The sequence below is a fragment of the Fragaria vesca genome, linkage group LG4 (genome assembly GCF_000184155.1).
Source record: "Fragaria vesca subsp. vesca linkage group LG4, FraVesHawaii_1.0, whole genome shotgun sequence".
NCBI lineage: Eukaryota > Viridiplantae > Streptophyta > Magnoliopsida > Rosales > Rosaceae > Fragaria > Fragaria vesca.
In genome coordinates, this window is record NC_020494.1 from 16052569 (window position 1) to 16068947 (window position 16379).

The 16379-nt window shown below is 39.3% G+C and overlaps 4 protein-coding genes across 4 annotated transcripts; 1 reads left to right on the plus strand and 3 right to left on the minus strand.

Moving 5' to 3' along the window:
- Positions 1-1560: 1560 nt before the first annotated feature.
- LOC101301671 (probable carboxylesterase 6-like) lies at positions 1561-2822 on the minus strand. Its single transcript, XM_004297082.1, has one exon. The coding sequence runs from the start codon at positions 2750-2752 to the stop codon at positions 1649-1651; it is 1104 nt and encodes a 367-aa protein (XP_004297130.1). The 5' UTR covers positions 2753-2822; the 3' UTR covers positions 1561-1648.
- A 1384-nt stretch (positions 2823-4206) lies between these two features.
- Positions 4207-4998, minus strand: LOC101309633 (protein PLANT CADMIUM RESISTANCE 11-like). The gene is made up of 3 exons (XM_004298246.1): positions 4785-4998; positions 4607-4678; positions 4207-4517 (listed from the first exon to the last, which is right to left on the minus strand). Exons 1-3 carry the CDS (start codon positions 4996-4998, stop codon positions 4207-4209), a joined length of 597 nt encoding a protein of 198 aa, XP_004298294.1.
- Positions 4999-6123: 1125 nt separating this feature from the next.
- LOC101309927 (protein PLANT CADMIUM RESISTANCE 12-like) lies at positions 6124-7540 on the plus strand. The gene is made up of 4 exons (XM_004298247.1): positions 6124-6288; positions 6401-6472; positions 7019-7228; positions 7464-7540. The coding sequence occupies exons 1-4, from the start codon at positions 6174-6176 to the stop codon at positions 7538-7540; spliced, it is 474 nt and encodes a 157-aa protein (XP_004298295.1). The 5' UTR covers positions 6124-6173.
- A 3862-nt stretch (positions 7541-11402) lies between these two features.
- Positions 11403-14910, minus strand: LOC101301963 (transcription factor HBP-1b(c1)-like). The gene is made up of 11 exons (XM_004297083.1): positions 14735-14910; positions 14481-14575; positions 14316-14395; positions 14033-14218; positions 13609-13677; positions 13443-13502; positions 12958-13035; positions 12816-12867; positions 12240-12511; positions 11887-12129; positions 11403-11791 (listed from the first exon to the last, which is right to left on the minus strand). The coding sequence occupies exons 1-11, from the start codon at positions 14797-14799 to the stop codon at positions 11645-11647; spliced, it is 1347 nt and encodes a 448-aa protein (XP_004297131.1). The 5' UTR covers positions 14800-14910; the 3' UTR covers positions 11403-11644.
- Between the last annotated feature and the right edge of the window lie 1469 nt (positions 14911-16379).

Consider the following 16379-nt stretch of genomic DNA (forward strand, 5'->3'; position numbering starts at 1 on the left):
GTTTCCCACCAACTCAATCCCCCATATTCTTAGCTTGCTTTGGTTTGGTTGAAGGTGATCGATCATGATGGGGATCCCTTATAAATACAGACCCTTATGTTAAATGGGATTATAAGCATGCATACATTAAGCTAGCTTTTTCCCTAGTTACCATTTACCAGTTCATTTCATAATGCTTCTTCACAGCATGGAAGTAGCTTCAGAATCACAAGAGGAACCAGAAGAAAGAAAGCGATCACCAGTGCTATCTAAACCTCAGGTAGACACTAAATTCCTGCTGGGAAATTGGCGTACGCAGATTGTTTAATTTATGATATATGTATTAATTTGTCTTTGATTTTTTCAGCACGATATTCATCTGGAACACTCATTTGAGCAAGAATGTACGACGAAGTTTGTGGGCGAAGGTTGTGAACTGTAGGGAGTTTAAGAAACCTCGACCACGAACCTTCATGTTGAGGGCATTTTGGGTTGTACAGGAGAGGTTTCCGGCCTTCATCAATCATACTTCAACCTTCTTCTAGCTAGGGTTATGGATGAGGGCAGACATCACAAATTCCTTTAGCCCTAAAATACAAAGAATATTTTTTTGAATATATTTCCTCAGCTAGCTAGCTATGATGTAATGCCACATACGTTTAGTATATAAAGAATTAATATAAAAAAAGAATTATATATATGTTTGAGCTAGTACATGTCTCATATTCGTAAGTGATAGATTGTGCTGTTGGTTCTTTCTGTTAGACTCCAGGAATATCAACTCCATCATAGCGCAAAGCTTACAAGACAGGGCATAAAAGAGCAACAACTTGGAGACCACCAAGTGCAGGTTGGGTGAAAATTTATTCGGATGGTTCTTTCCATGCCGATCGATCTGGTTCAGGTGGGATTGGTGTGATTGTGAGAGAGATGACAAGGGGCATTGGCCGCATTGTTTGGGACTTGGGAGGATGTTAAATATGCTCATGTGACTAATGTTTCTTCTGCTCAGCAGGTTGAAGCTTTAGCTAGGTGGGAGGCAATCTCATTATTTGCTATCCAACAAGGTCACTCTCCGACAAAATATGTTATTTTTTAACAACCAAGCTGAAAGTGTGTATGACATTATCTTTCATCTAATCGTAGATACAAGGTTATTATTTTACTCATGCTTATCGTCAAGCTAATGGGTTTGGCTCATAATTTAATTAGCAAGTTTGCTTATTGTTCATCTAATTCTTTAGCTTAATGTCTAGAACCTCCACCTTGTATTTTCAGGAAGTATTTTTATGTACTGGGAGTTCACCTCCTAGTTTACTATGAATTGTCATTTTCTCTAAAAAAGAAACTGTTATTTGAGAATGAATATATATACACATGCATGTATGAACCAAAAGGGTATCCTAGCTCTGATTTTCAATGCATAAATTTTTCTTCAAGAAAATTGTTGCTCTAGTTTGCTGTAGCTAATTAAAGCAGCAAGCTATGTCTTGCATTCTGATTAGGTGGAGTTGTATGAGAATATATGATTAGATTGCTTTTACATAATTACATATGGACATACATTACAAACACTTTTCTAAAATATAACAGATCGGATAAGTGATTTCTCTAGCTACCATACTTCTAATATGTAAATTCTCATTTCTTCTCACATAGATTCTTCTAGCTAGTTGTTTTCAACAAAGGCCTTAATATGAGTTATCATCTCCTGGCATCGAGTTTGTGCAAGCATAGACTTATCTAGTACCTGAAACGCATGCCCTACCCCTCTGTACACCACAGTCTCAACCTTTTTCCCTGCTCTAACCATTGCACCACAAAACTCGAACTCCCTATCTTTCAAAATGTCCAGCTCCGAAATACACACCATCATCGCCACGCTATCCGAGCCAAAACAGGAGCCGTTAGCCAAAGGGTTGCACCATGGATGGTCGCGGTTCGAACCGGCTGGCAGTGCCAATCTCCAGTAGGTATCCGAAGCTGCCAGGTTCAACACCGAGCGACGCCGTGGCTGCACCATGTCGTGGTTCTTCTCCGAACTCGTCCTGTCTTCTCCCCCAAAAAATGGTTGCACCAGAATTACACCTTTAATAATTAAAGGCAATAGAAATGTCTCAGAACAAAGCAGTTTCCTGCTCACATTATGGGCTATGTTGGCACCAGCACTATCCCCCACCAAGAATATTCTAGAAAAGTCGCACTGCGTCGACCACCACTGGTTACTCTCCTCCTCCCCACCACGTTCACAAGAAGCTTCTTGCTTTAGCCACACAAGGGATCTGAGTCCATCTTCATACGCTGCCGGAAGAGGGTGTTCAGGAGCCAAACGGTAATTTACCGACATGATTATGCAACCGGCCTTGGCTGCTAGCTTTGCCAAAAATTCATGGTAGCAACTCCAGGCGGCGGAGCCAACGCAAAACCCACCTCCGTGAAAATACACTAGCAGAGGGAGCTTCTTCATCGGATTATTCATGTCGCGGCGTATCGGAACATAGAAACGTGAGGAAACGTTTGTGAACCTGTCAATGACTATGTCCATGGATGTCACGCCTAACTCCGGATCGGCGGCGCCGGCCGTGACGCACGGCACGATCTGAGGTCTCTCGACACGTCCGTCTTTGTATACTCTGATAAGCCCTTCGATTTCTTCGATCACAAAGTTCTCTTGCTGCTGATGATGGTCGACTGTGTTGTTGGTCTTTTGCTTCAGATAGCTTGGAAGCCTTGGATCCAAGGTGATAGCAGGCACCATTCTTTGTGCTCTCATTATGAGAAGGAGAAGATAGAAATGTAGAGAATGCGTGCTAGCTAGCAGAAAATCTGGGACTACTTTGGGTTTGTATGCCGTAATGCAGAATTGCAGATCCCTTTTATAGATGTTTCGACAAGAAGATCGAGTTGTAAACTTGTAATGGCCACTGGCCAGGTGTCTTTACGTGGATGAAGTGTATTAGGGGCCCTAGAGGGAGTTGTGTGCTCCGAACATAGACATACAATTCTTGAATAATTGAGTGTGTTTCTAATTATACCTCATTTCCGACACTAATTTGGTGTTATCAAAATAACTCAAATGTTCTAGAGTAAGATCAAAGTTTAAGCTTATGATTAGTGGTAAGATGCCACACAAATATCACGTCCACTCTACCAAGCACCTGCTCCCTTCATTAACCAATTGATTTTGCTTCATCTAAAAACAAGTAATGTGAATTAGCAATCTACTAAACCCCTAGTGCTCGTGCAATGTAGCCTAACCATTGTCAACGACATAGTAATGTGGTCGAGAGTTGATATACAATTGCTAAACAGAAGTTAACTAAAAGGCAAGATCATAATGATATATGTGAAACCATATGATGCTCTAAACTATAGATCTCTCTTGGAAAAGCTTTTATAATTTGTGCATGACATTGTTGACATTTTGAGGGACACCGGACACGAGCTGCTATGTACTTTAGTGGAGTCAAAGCACTACAGAAGTGAGTACCTAACTTTTGGTTGCCTACCAATAACATCAAATTGCCTTGAAGCTGGGGAACTGTTTAGACATCATGCATCCACCCCAATTAAGTCGAAGCAGATCGAGCATTCTGGATTTCTAGATAGCTTTTCTAAGTGGGATAGCTATAGCTCGTTGAAATTGATGTAAATGGATTCAATTGGCTTTTGAAAATCAAGCACTAGCTAATCAAGAGCCTCCCTGTTTTTCAGGACGTCCATGGAACATGCTAAAGATTTTGAGTCTATGGGGGCTTGTATGTATGTGTTACAAATACATAGTAAGACCACTGGACAAAGAAAGCACTTGAAAATAATTTCGATCTTATAGCTATTCAGCCTATTCTGGTGGTGTGGTTAAGATCAGATGACTTTAATACATATGCATGTTGATCCCATATATGATTGGTTAAGATCACGCCATGTACTTTAGTACTTACAGGTCGAGCATACATAATTTTTAGAAAATATAACGAGTTATCTTTATCCTCTTGCCATTTTGACATAAAAAATCATATTATGTACAAAAATCGGCCGGGGACTCATCCTTGTATCTTAATCATTCAAAATTTTCACAAAATTTATTGCAAAACGTTATGTATGTATAATCAGAAATAGAAAGAACTTAAAGTAATGTTACAAGTCGACTCCATTAGCTATATATATGTAAGGGTAATGCTCCACCATACATCTAGTATTATAATGTTACTACATGCATATAATCAACTAACGATTCATGCCGGTCTGAAGCTGTGGAGGCATTATAACCGGCGGTGGCTGCATTGCGGCTAGTCGTCTCTGCCTATGGACGTTGCCATACCAACCTATGGTCATGTCGAGGCCCTGGTTCTGAAGGTGTCGATACTCTTGGCAGAGAGCGCATTCCTCGCAGCAAAAATGGACGCAGCAATCTGCGCATGGCTTCTCCTCCAAGAAGTACTGCCCTCTCAGTCTGGTTCGATAGAAGCACGAATACAAACACGAGCAACCCATCAAGCACATCATCAAACCGTATAGTGTTCCACTCACTCCACAGGCTGCACATTCAGGATGTTACTTAAGCATTATGCATATTGAAATTTCGAACATAATTCATGGTAGATCGATTAAGTTAAAATAAACTTACAAGTTGATCCCCTGTCCACAATTTCTGCGATGCGTCCAAATGTTATGCATGGACACCAACATGTTAAGCAACCTAGATGGATCACATTTAAGAAAACAGTTAGGGTTTCTTTTATAGATCTGTCGAAACAAATTAATGCATGATGTGCATTATATGTATTACAAATGATCGGACTTACAACTACTGAGATCTTCACAACAATCGCATAGGCCACTGGACCAAGGGGCTGGGGAATGAGGAAGGGTCACCGGCACGACCGGAACGCCGGTGGTTGTGTGGGGCTGATCATTCAAATCAAAAGGAACGGGTGGTGCTGATGATGGTTTAATCCGAGGACTTAGTGGCGGCACCGATGGGGCCGAAGGGAGAGACTCGTTCTGCAATTCGTCCATGCTAGAGTACATTTATGTGTATCAGAAAAGCGTCGTAACGAGAGTGAATAGAATCAATAGATAGATGATTAAATAGTTTGATTGTTCTGGGTACGTGCCTTTTGGTAACAAAAGGTTAAGGCAACAATTATTTACATTTCCACTAGTTTTCAGTTAGCGAAGGGATACGAATTTGGATGTACCATTTGATTAAGCAGTCGGATATGACTCATCAACCAGCCCCAACTCAAAATCCTTCTTATTTACAAATTTACAATACACAATTTTATAAGTCTCTACGTAATTAAGCATACTGTTTTCTAGAAATTAAGGATACTAGCTTTTATATCCGCGATACTCGCGTGTGAAGATGTTGTTAATATATAGTTTTTTTTTTTTTTTTTTTTGAAGTACGATAGTAGGTAGTGGGAGTTTCCTGGAAATTAAGGATATCTAGCATAAAACTCCAATTTGATTATCGGTTGTTTACGTAGTTTAACCACTCAGGCTTCTTATTGACGTAAACAAATTTGTTTAATTTAAATAGGATCTTTTCAATGCTACAGAAGATTAAAGGAAACGGGGTAGTCCCTCATCAGAATAAGCCTCCATATATACATATAGTCAGGTCAAACTTGATCAGATTAAAGGAAACATGGTATATATATCCTTCATTAGAATAACTAAGCGACTAGGAAATGTAACTTAGTCTATTTGCGTATAATCTTAGTCCTAGTTAAATTTAAGCACATGCGATTTCCTTATTGTATAGTGATTATTGGTTTCCTTTAACCATTCAGGCTTCTATTGACCTGAACAAAATTCCTTTAAGAATTATGGAGGATTAAAAGAAACTGGGTATATATGATATATCCATTATTTGCATCAAAATCAAGCCACTACGACGTACAAATCGATAGTCGGGTCAAACTTCATATATAGCCGAACTTACTCACTAATTTCATGTGCTTTTCTTGTTAGAATACTTCAACTGTCATCTGATCTTAGAAAATGATTACAAAACCATTGTTATCCTTATGCTGTATTAAGAAATGAGCTCGTTTATACAATGCAGTACGGTTCTGAAGTGGTAAGCTGAACCCTAGTGCGTGCTTATATATAAGAACCAACCCCATAGCCTAGATTGGCACTAAGCAAGAAGCTAGCTAGTTACTTTCATCTGCATAACTGAAACTATGAGTTCAAACAACTCCGGCCGAAATTCCGATATGGCTCAATGCCAAAAGCAACCTCCCCACCAAGGACAATGGTCCACTGGCCTTTTCGATTGTTTGGAGGATCGTTCGAATTGTACTAATTCACTTCCATGGGAGCTATTCACAATTTAGTTTCTTCCTTTCTGTATTTAACTTCCTTTTCATGACAAAATTATCACATATTTTTTCTCTCTCTTTTGAATTAGGTATTTTCACTTGCTTTTGTCCATGCATAACCTTTGGGCGAATTGCGGAGATTGTTGATAGAGGAACTACATGTATGAATACTTGATTATAAATCCTTTTTATTTCATTCATATAACCAGAACATATTGTTAGCTTTCCATATTATATATATACGATCGTTATCAGGTGTGGACATCCGCATGGCTCTTAAAGTGCGGACGTCCCTCCTTTCGTCACCGTACGGCACCGGCGAGGGCGCGCCTCTACCCCAGCGGACTCCAGCAGCTTTCCCTACCACTTTCCATCACTGGCTAGTCCGCCGAATTCCAGTTTTTCGGCCAGATTGACTTTGTTTGAAGTTTTGGGTGATCTGGCCGGAAAACTGAAATTCGGCGGACTCGCCGGGGAGGGAAAGTGGTCGGGGAAACTGCTGGAGTCCTCTGGGGTGGAGACGCGCCTTCGCCGGCACCGTACGGTGGCGAACGGAGGGAAATCCGCACCTTAAGGCGGTGCGGACGTCCGTATCTGAAAATGACTATATATATATATATATATATACACAGAGTTCTTTCTAACGGGGATCCCTTTTTTATATATATATAAATAATTTGCTAATTTGAATGAATTGGATATGGCAGCGTGTGCGGTGGCCGGCACGATCTACCATTTTCTGGGCGCTGTAGGCTGTGGATGGCTTTATGCTGGCTCCTATCGAACCAAAATGCGAGGACTCTTCTCACTACCGGCAGCGCCATGCCATGATTTTCTGGTTCATAGCTTCTGCTGTGTTTGTTCTCTTTGTCAAGAGTATAGAGAACTCAAAAATCATGGAATTGATCCCACCATAGGTAAACTACACTCAACTTAATTCCCTGCGTATATTGGGGCCGTCTGAATACATAATGACCATCATGTTTACTGGTTACATAGAAAACCTGACAGATTATGATTATGCCAAACTTGTTACTCTTAGCTAGCGTACATTAAGGTATCGATAAATTACTCCCGATAGTAGTAGACAGACTTAAGTAGTACAAATAATTATTTCCACTAACGCTACCAATTACGTTGTCACTTTTGAAGGGTGGCAAGCCAATGTTGAGAAGTGGAACCGAGAAGGAGTGAAGCCTCCGATGGTCGAACCGGCAATGGCACGTTAATCGTCGAACCGGCAACATATGGCATGTAATGTCAACATCCTTTTGTGTGTTTGATTTGGTTATCAGCTTAGTATTTGGCTATTTGCAAGTGTTTGATTTGATTAGCAAGCAATATTTCACACCGTGGTGGTTTATGGCATGTTCTTTTGGATTCTAAATCATGATCAGTAATAATTGTATGTTTGTAAGTTTGGATTATAGTGAGATTCACTCTATTGGTTGGTGAAAAGTCTCCATGGTTGTAGTAGTTGTATGTTTGTAAGTTTGTATTATAACTTGATTGACTCTATTGGTTGATAAGAATTCATCATAGTTTGGAAGATCACAAAAATTGTGTTTTATCCTTGTAAAATAATGGAGAATGCAAGAACTTGGTATATTTGACTATTTGGGGTCAAAAGGATGAGTCTCATATAGTTCGATCAAGTGCATTTAGTACAAATCTTTCAGAATTGACTATTTTCAGATTCTCCAAGGGACCGATGTGCCCAGTAAACATGAAATGCATTTAATTTGAATCCTTAATTTATAAATGACCAAATCGATAGAAGTGATAAATTTAGACTTGTAAGTTATTACCGAATTGGTCATTTCTTCAAATTCAATTACAGACACCAGGCTTCGGGTTCTTCAAGGGACCGACGTGCCCAGTAAACAGCAAATGCATTTAATTTGAATCCTTCATAAATGACCGAATCGATAGAAGTGTTGATACCCGAAAAATTATGCAATCAATTAATACTTTGTCACGCGATAATTTGTTAAGAAATTCATACAATCTTAGGTTAAATCCTTGATTTAACCCGCCAAGCGAACATGTCCATGCATTCATGTGGGCCCAAGCCGCATACACGCATCATTGGGCTTTGTAGAAGTGGGTATGGTGTGGATAGTTATGGAGGCACATAACGCTCGTCTGTCGATTTAATGTTGTCAAGTAGTTTCGGTCTTGGGCCCAAAAACTCAAGCTCGACGACTTAAGTTGGCGACGAATCGGTGAAGACAAGAGAATTGGACTACTTTTCCTAAACCCAAAATATCTTTGAATCCAAAGCCCAACACCTTTCCTTTTAGAAAAAGCCCAAACTCTCTTCTTTTAGGAAAAGCCCAATCCCTTTCTGCATTCCCATTGTTGAACCAGATACCACTTTCTGTTCTTCCCCGCAGCAGTACGACGACAAGCTTTGCATAACAGAAAAATTTCATTCATTCCCAATCCGAGGAAGAAGAAGGTCAGTGACTGGTTCCAAGACAGCTCTTTCATCCTTTCATCCTTGGATGACGAAATCGTGGGATTCAAGCTACTTGGTCCGCCTCGTTCTAGGATTTCCGTCTCTGCAGCCGCCCTCGCAGCACCCATGCAGTGAGTTATCTCTCCCATCTCTCAAAGTCAACCTCTTTTTGCCAGCTTTTGAGGCTAAGATTATGTGCTTGAGAAGAATAATCATTTTACACAGTGGATTAGGCATCGCGACCCATCGCCAAACCCACCAATTGAACTTTATAAGAAGAGAGGTCTGGAAGCTACAAAGCTATAAAGCAACCAACCCAGAAAAATCCCCAAACACTCAAGCTTTCATGCCTTTCAAGCCTCCAAGCCAAAACCCCATTTTCAGCCATCCTTCAATCCCCATCCTTGAAACCCAAATCCTTCCCAGAAATCTAACCCTAAAACTCAGTCCAATTCTCATCACTGCAATGTGCCTTTAGCTCCCACGCCGGCTCACACTACAAGCTTATTTCATCTTTGAATCACGCACAAGATTAACTCAGTAATCCAAATCTTTGGGTTAATTTTTGGCCTAGTTACCTTTCAATCAAAAAGAACCCTCACAAGAAGTGATAATTTTGGACTTGTAAACTATTACCGAATTGGTCATTTCTTCAAATTCAATTACATACACTAGGCTTCAGATTCTCTAAGGGACTGATGTGCCCTGTAAACATCAAATGCATTTAATTTGAATCCTTCATAAATGACCAAATCGATAGAAGTGATAATTTTGGACTTGTAAACTATTACCAAATTGGTCATTTTTTCAAATTCAATTACATTCACCGACATGAAATAATTATGATAAAAATCGTTTGTGGTCAACAATTTGGTTTACTCAGTTTATGAACTTTTCTTATTTTGAGCAAAATCTTTGCTTAGTTCAATATTTCATCGACTCAGCAATAATGAAATCGTCTTCTAAAGTAGGAATAATCTTGGTAATTTTGTGTCTGTTTGCTTAATTAATTACCAAATGTCTCAAATGACTTTCGATCGCTTCTCACAATTTTTGGTAACGTAGTTGTTGCGTTGGTAGATTATGTACTCCTCCAATTTCTTTTATCTCGCTATTATAACACTCTTCTAGAGTATTCCTCAATTTCGTATTCGTTAAATTGTGTTTGATTTTATTGGTTGTTTTGAGAGGATAGGTTTTTCCCCTCCCTATTGAGTTCTTCCTTGATTAATAAAGTTGGGGACAATCCCTATCTCTTCAGCCAAAAACAAAAGAAAAAATCTTGTACTTTTGTTTTTTCTTTTCCAAATATTGGTGAACTAGGGACAATGCATATATTAATGGTCAAACCAATTATGGGCACAATGGTTTATAACTATACTAAAAATTGTCGACAAGCAAATTCTATGAATTTAGGAGTCACAGTTGTAAGACAGATCGGGACCCTGGATTTGCTAATTTGGTTGTTATCGGAAATGAATTTTGCAAACTCATTTCTCATCTACTTTCTTGAATAGGATTAAGGAATTTAATATGTACAGGAATTGGGCATGCGGAGAGAGACATATTCCTGGACTTGGATTCATTTGTGAACACAAATGCAAATCAGCATTTTTTTTCTAAATTCTAAGACTCTCTATTGACCACAAACACTGTCTTTTTTTTATTTCCTAAACCCTATAAATAACTCCATCCCATTCACTCATCCCTACACCAAAACCCTAGTCACCAATACCTACAGCATTCAGAAAAAAAAGAATCCAACTTTGCCGCCATGGAATTCGCTTTGAGTCCTCAGTTCAACTTCGACATGGGCATGAACATGAACCCCTGTCTTGAATATCTTGAGGATGATGATGATGAATTCTATGCTGAGATGAGGAGGCAGATTATGATTTTGACTGGGGATCAATATGATGATTTTCCGGAGACCAAAATCGTTAGGCCAACTTATAGTAGTGTCACTAAACCAAAAACCTCAAGTTCTATATCATCACAAGGCTTTAAGAGCTTGTGGCAAAATGAATATAGCACTACTGATTCAGTAGCAGCACCAGTTCAGCCTGCAAAGTCCTCGGGAATTAGCAAAGGGACTGGAGTTTTCATCCCTAAAACTACTGTAAAATCCAGAAAAAATAACAAGCCAAGTATGTAACTCTCATCAGTCATCATTAATTCTTTGAGACTTCTTCTTTTAAACCTTAGAAAAAAAGGTGGGTTTTTCTTTTAGTTAATCAATTTCACCAACTTATTGATGCTTTTTTTACCAGAATCAGGAGGAAAGGTGAATGACAAAAAACTGTACAAGCCAGTGGAGAACAAGCACTGATCATGAAGCAAGTTATTGACTGCAATTGTCTCACCCAGAAAAATATTAATAAATTGGATAATTAAGCTAGCTATATTCCTTTGATCCCAGATTATTTAGAAGCAATTCAAATGAGTATCAGATGTAGTGAATGCTTAAACTGAATCATTTCGGATTCATTGTTATCCATGTTTATTTCATTCATTTGTTTTAGTATTCAATAAAATCGACCTGCTTATTATTGGTGTTCTCATTATATTCTTGTTGATGCCATTGTTTGGATTTAGCATACAACGTGAAAATGACTAGTATACATGCATTTGCCCAAAGAAGACATTCCTTAAATTAATTTACATGTTGGAGAACCACCATATCAGCCTTTACTAAAGTCTACAAAAGCCAAATGAAGCATAATACAATGGGGGCTTCATAGCTGAGTCTGCATTTTGATGAGCAACCCTCTTCATGGTCTCAGCACTACTAAAGCTGTTTTACTAATACTACAGGGGGCAATAACTGATTAAGCTTTATGTAAATCCTATGGCCGGACTAAAAGTGAAAATATTAGTCCCTAGGACGGGCCATCCACAAAGAACTAAGTGCTCGGAGACGCGAGAAGTAATCGTTGATAACAAGAAGGGCACGAGCAGCTTGCCGAGTGGTCAGAATCCGATACAATTGTTGCAGAGTTTGCTGTCTTAATAGGTCAGCCTAACAAGGAAAAAAGCATACACATTATTACCACAATGAAAATTTCATAACTACTAAAGGGGTGCACAGAATAAGTGACAAATTAGGCATATTACCTGGATAATGAAGTTCTGCAGTGTGGCAAGCTTGCCCATAGCAATTGCCATTTGGCCCATGTAATCGGCAACATCTGAACCAGTAGAGCCATTACTGGTTGAGGAGAGTGTGTCGACAAGCGATTGTTGCAAAGCTTCCATCCCTTGTGATAAGGCATCTTCAGTCTGTTGAGAAGATTGCTGTAGATTGCATATTCCCATCAACTGCTGATCTGTTAAAGGCTCAAGTTGATTCCCAAGTATCTGATGACCGCACGTCCACACCCAACAACAAAGTCAAACACGATTGAATTTCAGTAAACCGACTAGTACTTGAAGATGAGCAAACAGATAATTGACAGATGATTGATCACCTTGAGAAGTTCAGAGGAGCGGAATCCTCCCAACCACATAAAACACCTTTCAGCAGGTGTCTTCCACATGCCAGAAAGCATGTGGAATACATCAGCCTTGACAGCAACACTCTTTAACCTGAATATCTCATCATAGTGTGTCATAACACTATCAACATGAATTCGCAATCCATTATCTACCAGATGAGAATTCACAGCCGATCGCAGCTCATGTATTAGATGCTGATGTTCATCAAGCCAGCGTGCATACTCAAAGTCGAATGTTAAGGCCCCTGAAATTAAAACAAGCAACCACTTTAGGAATGGTTATCAAATGTTCACCAAGCCAGTGTGCATACTCAACTAGTTTATCTTTGCTGAACTTAAAGTTTCCCAAAGACTGTTTGTGGGAATGCAGGACAAGAATTTTAAACCTATTTATCAAGGGCAAGGGCAAGTTAAAACCTTAGTTCAATATATCAAATACTTATCAGAATTTCCTTGGACTCAGTTCAAGCTCTATAGACGGGTCAAAGTCCTTAAAATAAAACCAGGGATAGAAGCGAAACAAGTATACGTTTATCTGAAGTAGCTTACCAGTTCCCGCCACAGAATGACCCTGATCCCCTGAAAGTCCAACAAACACACCCTGCATTGACATACCAAACCAAGAATGAAAACGGAATTCGGAGAAACAAAATTGTTTTCTTTTGGGTAAAAACTACAACGTTGTACACACCTGCTGGCGTGCTCGTTGAAGCTCTTGCTCAAGTTGCGAAAGCTTGAGTCTACTATTCTCCAGCTGCTGGACATATGCCTATCCAAAACCAAAACCTATAAATGTTCCAAATATACTTATTCATTAACCTAAGACAATGTAATTATTTTCAATAAATAATGTCTGAGATTTAGCGGAAATGTTGAGCTAGCTGTATAAGGGAGCAAAAAACGAAAAGGTACGTCTAATCCTGCCTAAAGAGGAGAAGAAGACGCAAGTTGAATAAAGGCTTAGTCATTTAATAGAACACAAGGCATTTATATCAAACCTAATCTATAGCTGGTGGATCTACAGGGCAGTGTGGTCCAAGATTTTCATGTCTGAATTCACATTAACAGCAGCATAGAACTAAAACATGTTGTACACAGGCTATGATGCCTTTGCATTAAAGATCAACAATGAAGAGTCAACATGATAAATGACATCAGATCAGAAGAAATACATACTTTCTTCCTAAGTCGACTCTTCCTTGCTGCTTCTCGATTCTGAGCCAACCGACGAAGTGCCTGCAAATTCATTAGCCCAAATAATCACATTAACTTTCGAAATAATTATATACTAAAAAAGGAAACAACAAATAACACAAATTTACAGTAGAATTAAGGTTGGAACCTTTTGGTCACCAGTTCTTCCATTGGCCTGCTCTATGGAATTGGAATCCACTACTACTAGTGCTCCATGCTGAGCTCCACGAAGCTAAAACAAAATTAAAATCAGATACTTAAATCGTAAAGTTAAGCACAATATAAATCCTCATTATCTGGTATCCTAAATTTACAGCAACACATTGCACAGAGCAAGCACTACATTGGACACTTCTGGAAGATCAGAACAACGTAGAGATATGGAACTCCAACAGTTTCAATTACGGAAAAAAAAAAAAAAAAAGATTCTAAATTCCCGCAAATGACCCACCAATACTAAACCTCAAAGATTCCCAACAAGCAACATAGTAAAAGACACTGTATCGAAAAAAAGACATAGTAAAAGACACTGCATACGTTCAACAAACAGGGACGAGAGCAAAAGAGTTTACATGGTTTTTGTCTTCAGTGTCGATATCTGTGGAGGTGTCAGTCTGCTGACTGTGCTCCGCCATAGCCGAGTCACCCCAGTTCTCAAAGTGGCCGTTGTTTCCAGACGACGTCGTTCCCTTGTGATGTTGGTACATGTACTGCTGCTCTCCGGACAAGGTTGAGCCTATGTCCAAACACCCCGGGCTCTACAACAAACACCATATTTCATGAAAAAATTAATAAAACAGAGCACTATGATTTCAAAGTACAAAGATGATGATTTGGTACGATTGAGAAGTGTACCGTGTTCAAGGTCGCATAGTGGAAAGCATTAGGTACAACAGCAACGTTGTTGTTGTTTGCTTTTAAGCTGAAGATAGAGCCTACAACACAGTTTAACAGATATGAGTAAAATAAAATCTTTCATTCAAAGAAAAACTCCATACTAAAAGAGGAAGGAGAGAATACTTGGGCTTAAATCAAGAGCATCATCGTGAGGAAACACAGTAGCGGAATGATCAAGCTCTCCAAGATCCGCAAAACGCGTTTGGGTGTCATCTCCTCTGTTTTTTAAAGTTCACAACACAGAAACGGAGGAACCAAAATCAAAGACTTCATCTTTTTTGTGCAAAATCAACACCCAACAAAAAAAAAAAGAACCATAACTATAAAAAGAGACCCATGAAAACTATACAAGAAGAGCCAAGGAAGCTATATCCTACCTGAAATAGAAGGAAGAGTGGGAATACAATTCTGGGTTTGGTTGAACTGGTTTGAAGCTCTGCATTTCTTGAACTTAGTTGAGGGTTTCCTAACAATCTCTTTAAGCAAAAGGAAAGCAAAAGATGATGTACACGAGACTTTGTGAGTTCGAGAATGAGAAGAAGGAAGAAGAAAGAAGAAAGAAGAAAGAAGAAAGAAGAGAAAAGAAGAAAGTGGAGGGTAGTGAAGTGAAGTGAGATAGAAAAGAAAAATTATACAATTTGATGTACCTTTAAGAAGAGGATAGCGTATCAGGACTCCTAATATATTAAATTTTTAAAACAACTGAGGCTGTTTTATTATTGCTTTCTGACTTGGGATTTTAGCTTCCCAATACCCCCGCCAAAATTCTATCCCTCCTCCCCCGTTCTCTCCCCCTGGAGCGTCTCTCTCACTCTCCGCTGTCGCCCATTTCACACTGCTGAAAATAACCAGCGGAACCCAGATTGAAAATGGAAAAGACAAGTACCAACAATGACTCTTGATAAAAAAGTACCAAAATGATACATGTGGCAATGTGCCCTCGCAAATCAGCTGAAATGGTATTGGAAGAAGATTTTGTTATTTAAAAGATATCTTTGGTTATATTTTACTGGAATTTTGATATAATTATATATTAAAATGTGGTTTTTCCTTTGGTGTTAGAAGATGTAACATTCAAAATTTTGATTTTATAACAAAAAATGGTCACTCCCTACCACATTTTAAGGTTTAGACGCAAACTTGAAGCTCTTCGTTTTGATTTATTACAATTTGGTTGCATTAGAAGGTTTTCATTGTAATGTAAAGAAACGATTTGTTTCATAGAAAGATATCAAGTTAATTAAAGAGGAAAAAAATGATTTTGTTTGAGGGTACACTTCAAATTTGATGGATTGATGATAGTCATCATGGGGATTCACGATGGAAGAGAGGGCGAGTGGGATGATCAAACCCAAACTTGCCCCAAGACAAAAGAAAACGACCCCAACTTAGTTGATTCTCTGTTCGTCTCTCTAGATGGTGTAGGGGTCTCTTCCTACTCTGAGCTGGCCTAGCTCATTGATTCTCTATCCATCTCCTCCAACACTATCTTTCTCTTCCCCCCCTGCTTCTGTAGACCCCGAATTATTTACTAGTATCACTGTGAGGATCTGCAACAATATACGTACCATGGGGAAGAGCGTCTGCGCGCGAAAACTGATGGGATGTGAATCAAATGAGACCAAAATTTCTTCAAGTATTAAGTATAGTTGTAATTTTATATATTCCCTGTTTGGCGTGGCTTGAAAGGAACCTCTTGGTAATGGCAAAGCAGTTTCACAGCACCAACACTCAGCGGCTTATTTACTGTTGGTTCTGCTTCTGCGCCTCTGCTTCTGCGTGTGGCAGACTCCATTGGCAGCATTGCATTTACAGCCTTTGCATGCAAACTGCAAAATACATTTTTTTGGGCCAAACGGGGAATATGACGCTATCCCATAGAGCCAGGCGTACACAGAATGGCGTGTCAGTTTCCCTCTTGGTGTTTTAGCCTTTTGGTTCATGCTCTATGATACTGCTGCTACTTGGAGTAGTACTAGTACTCGTGCCTTGTTTGGTGTCTGTGTGAGAGACACAGAGAAA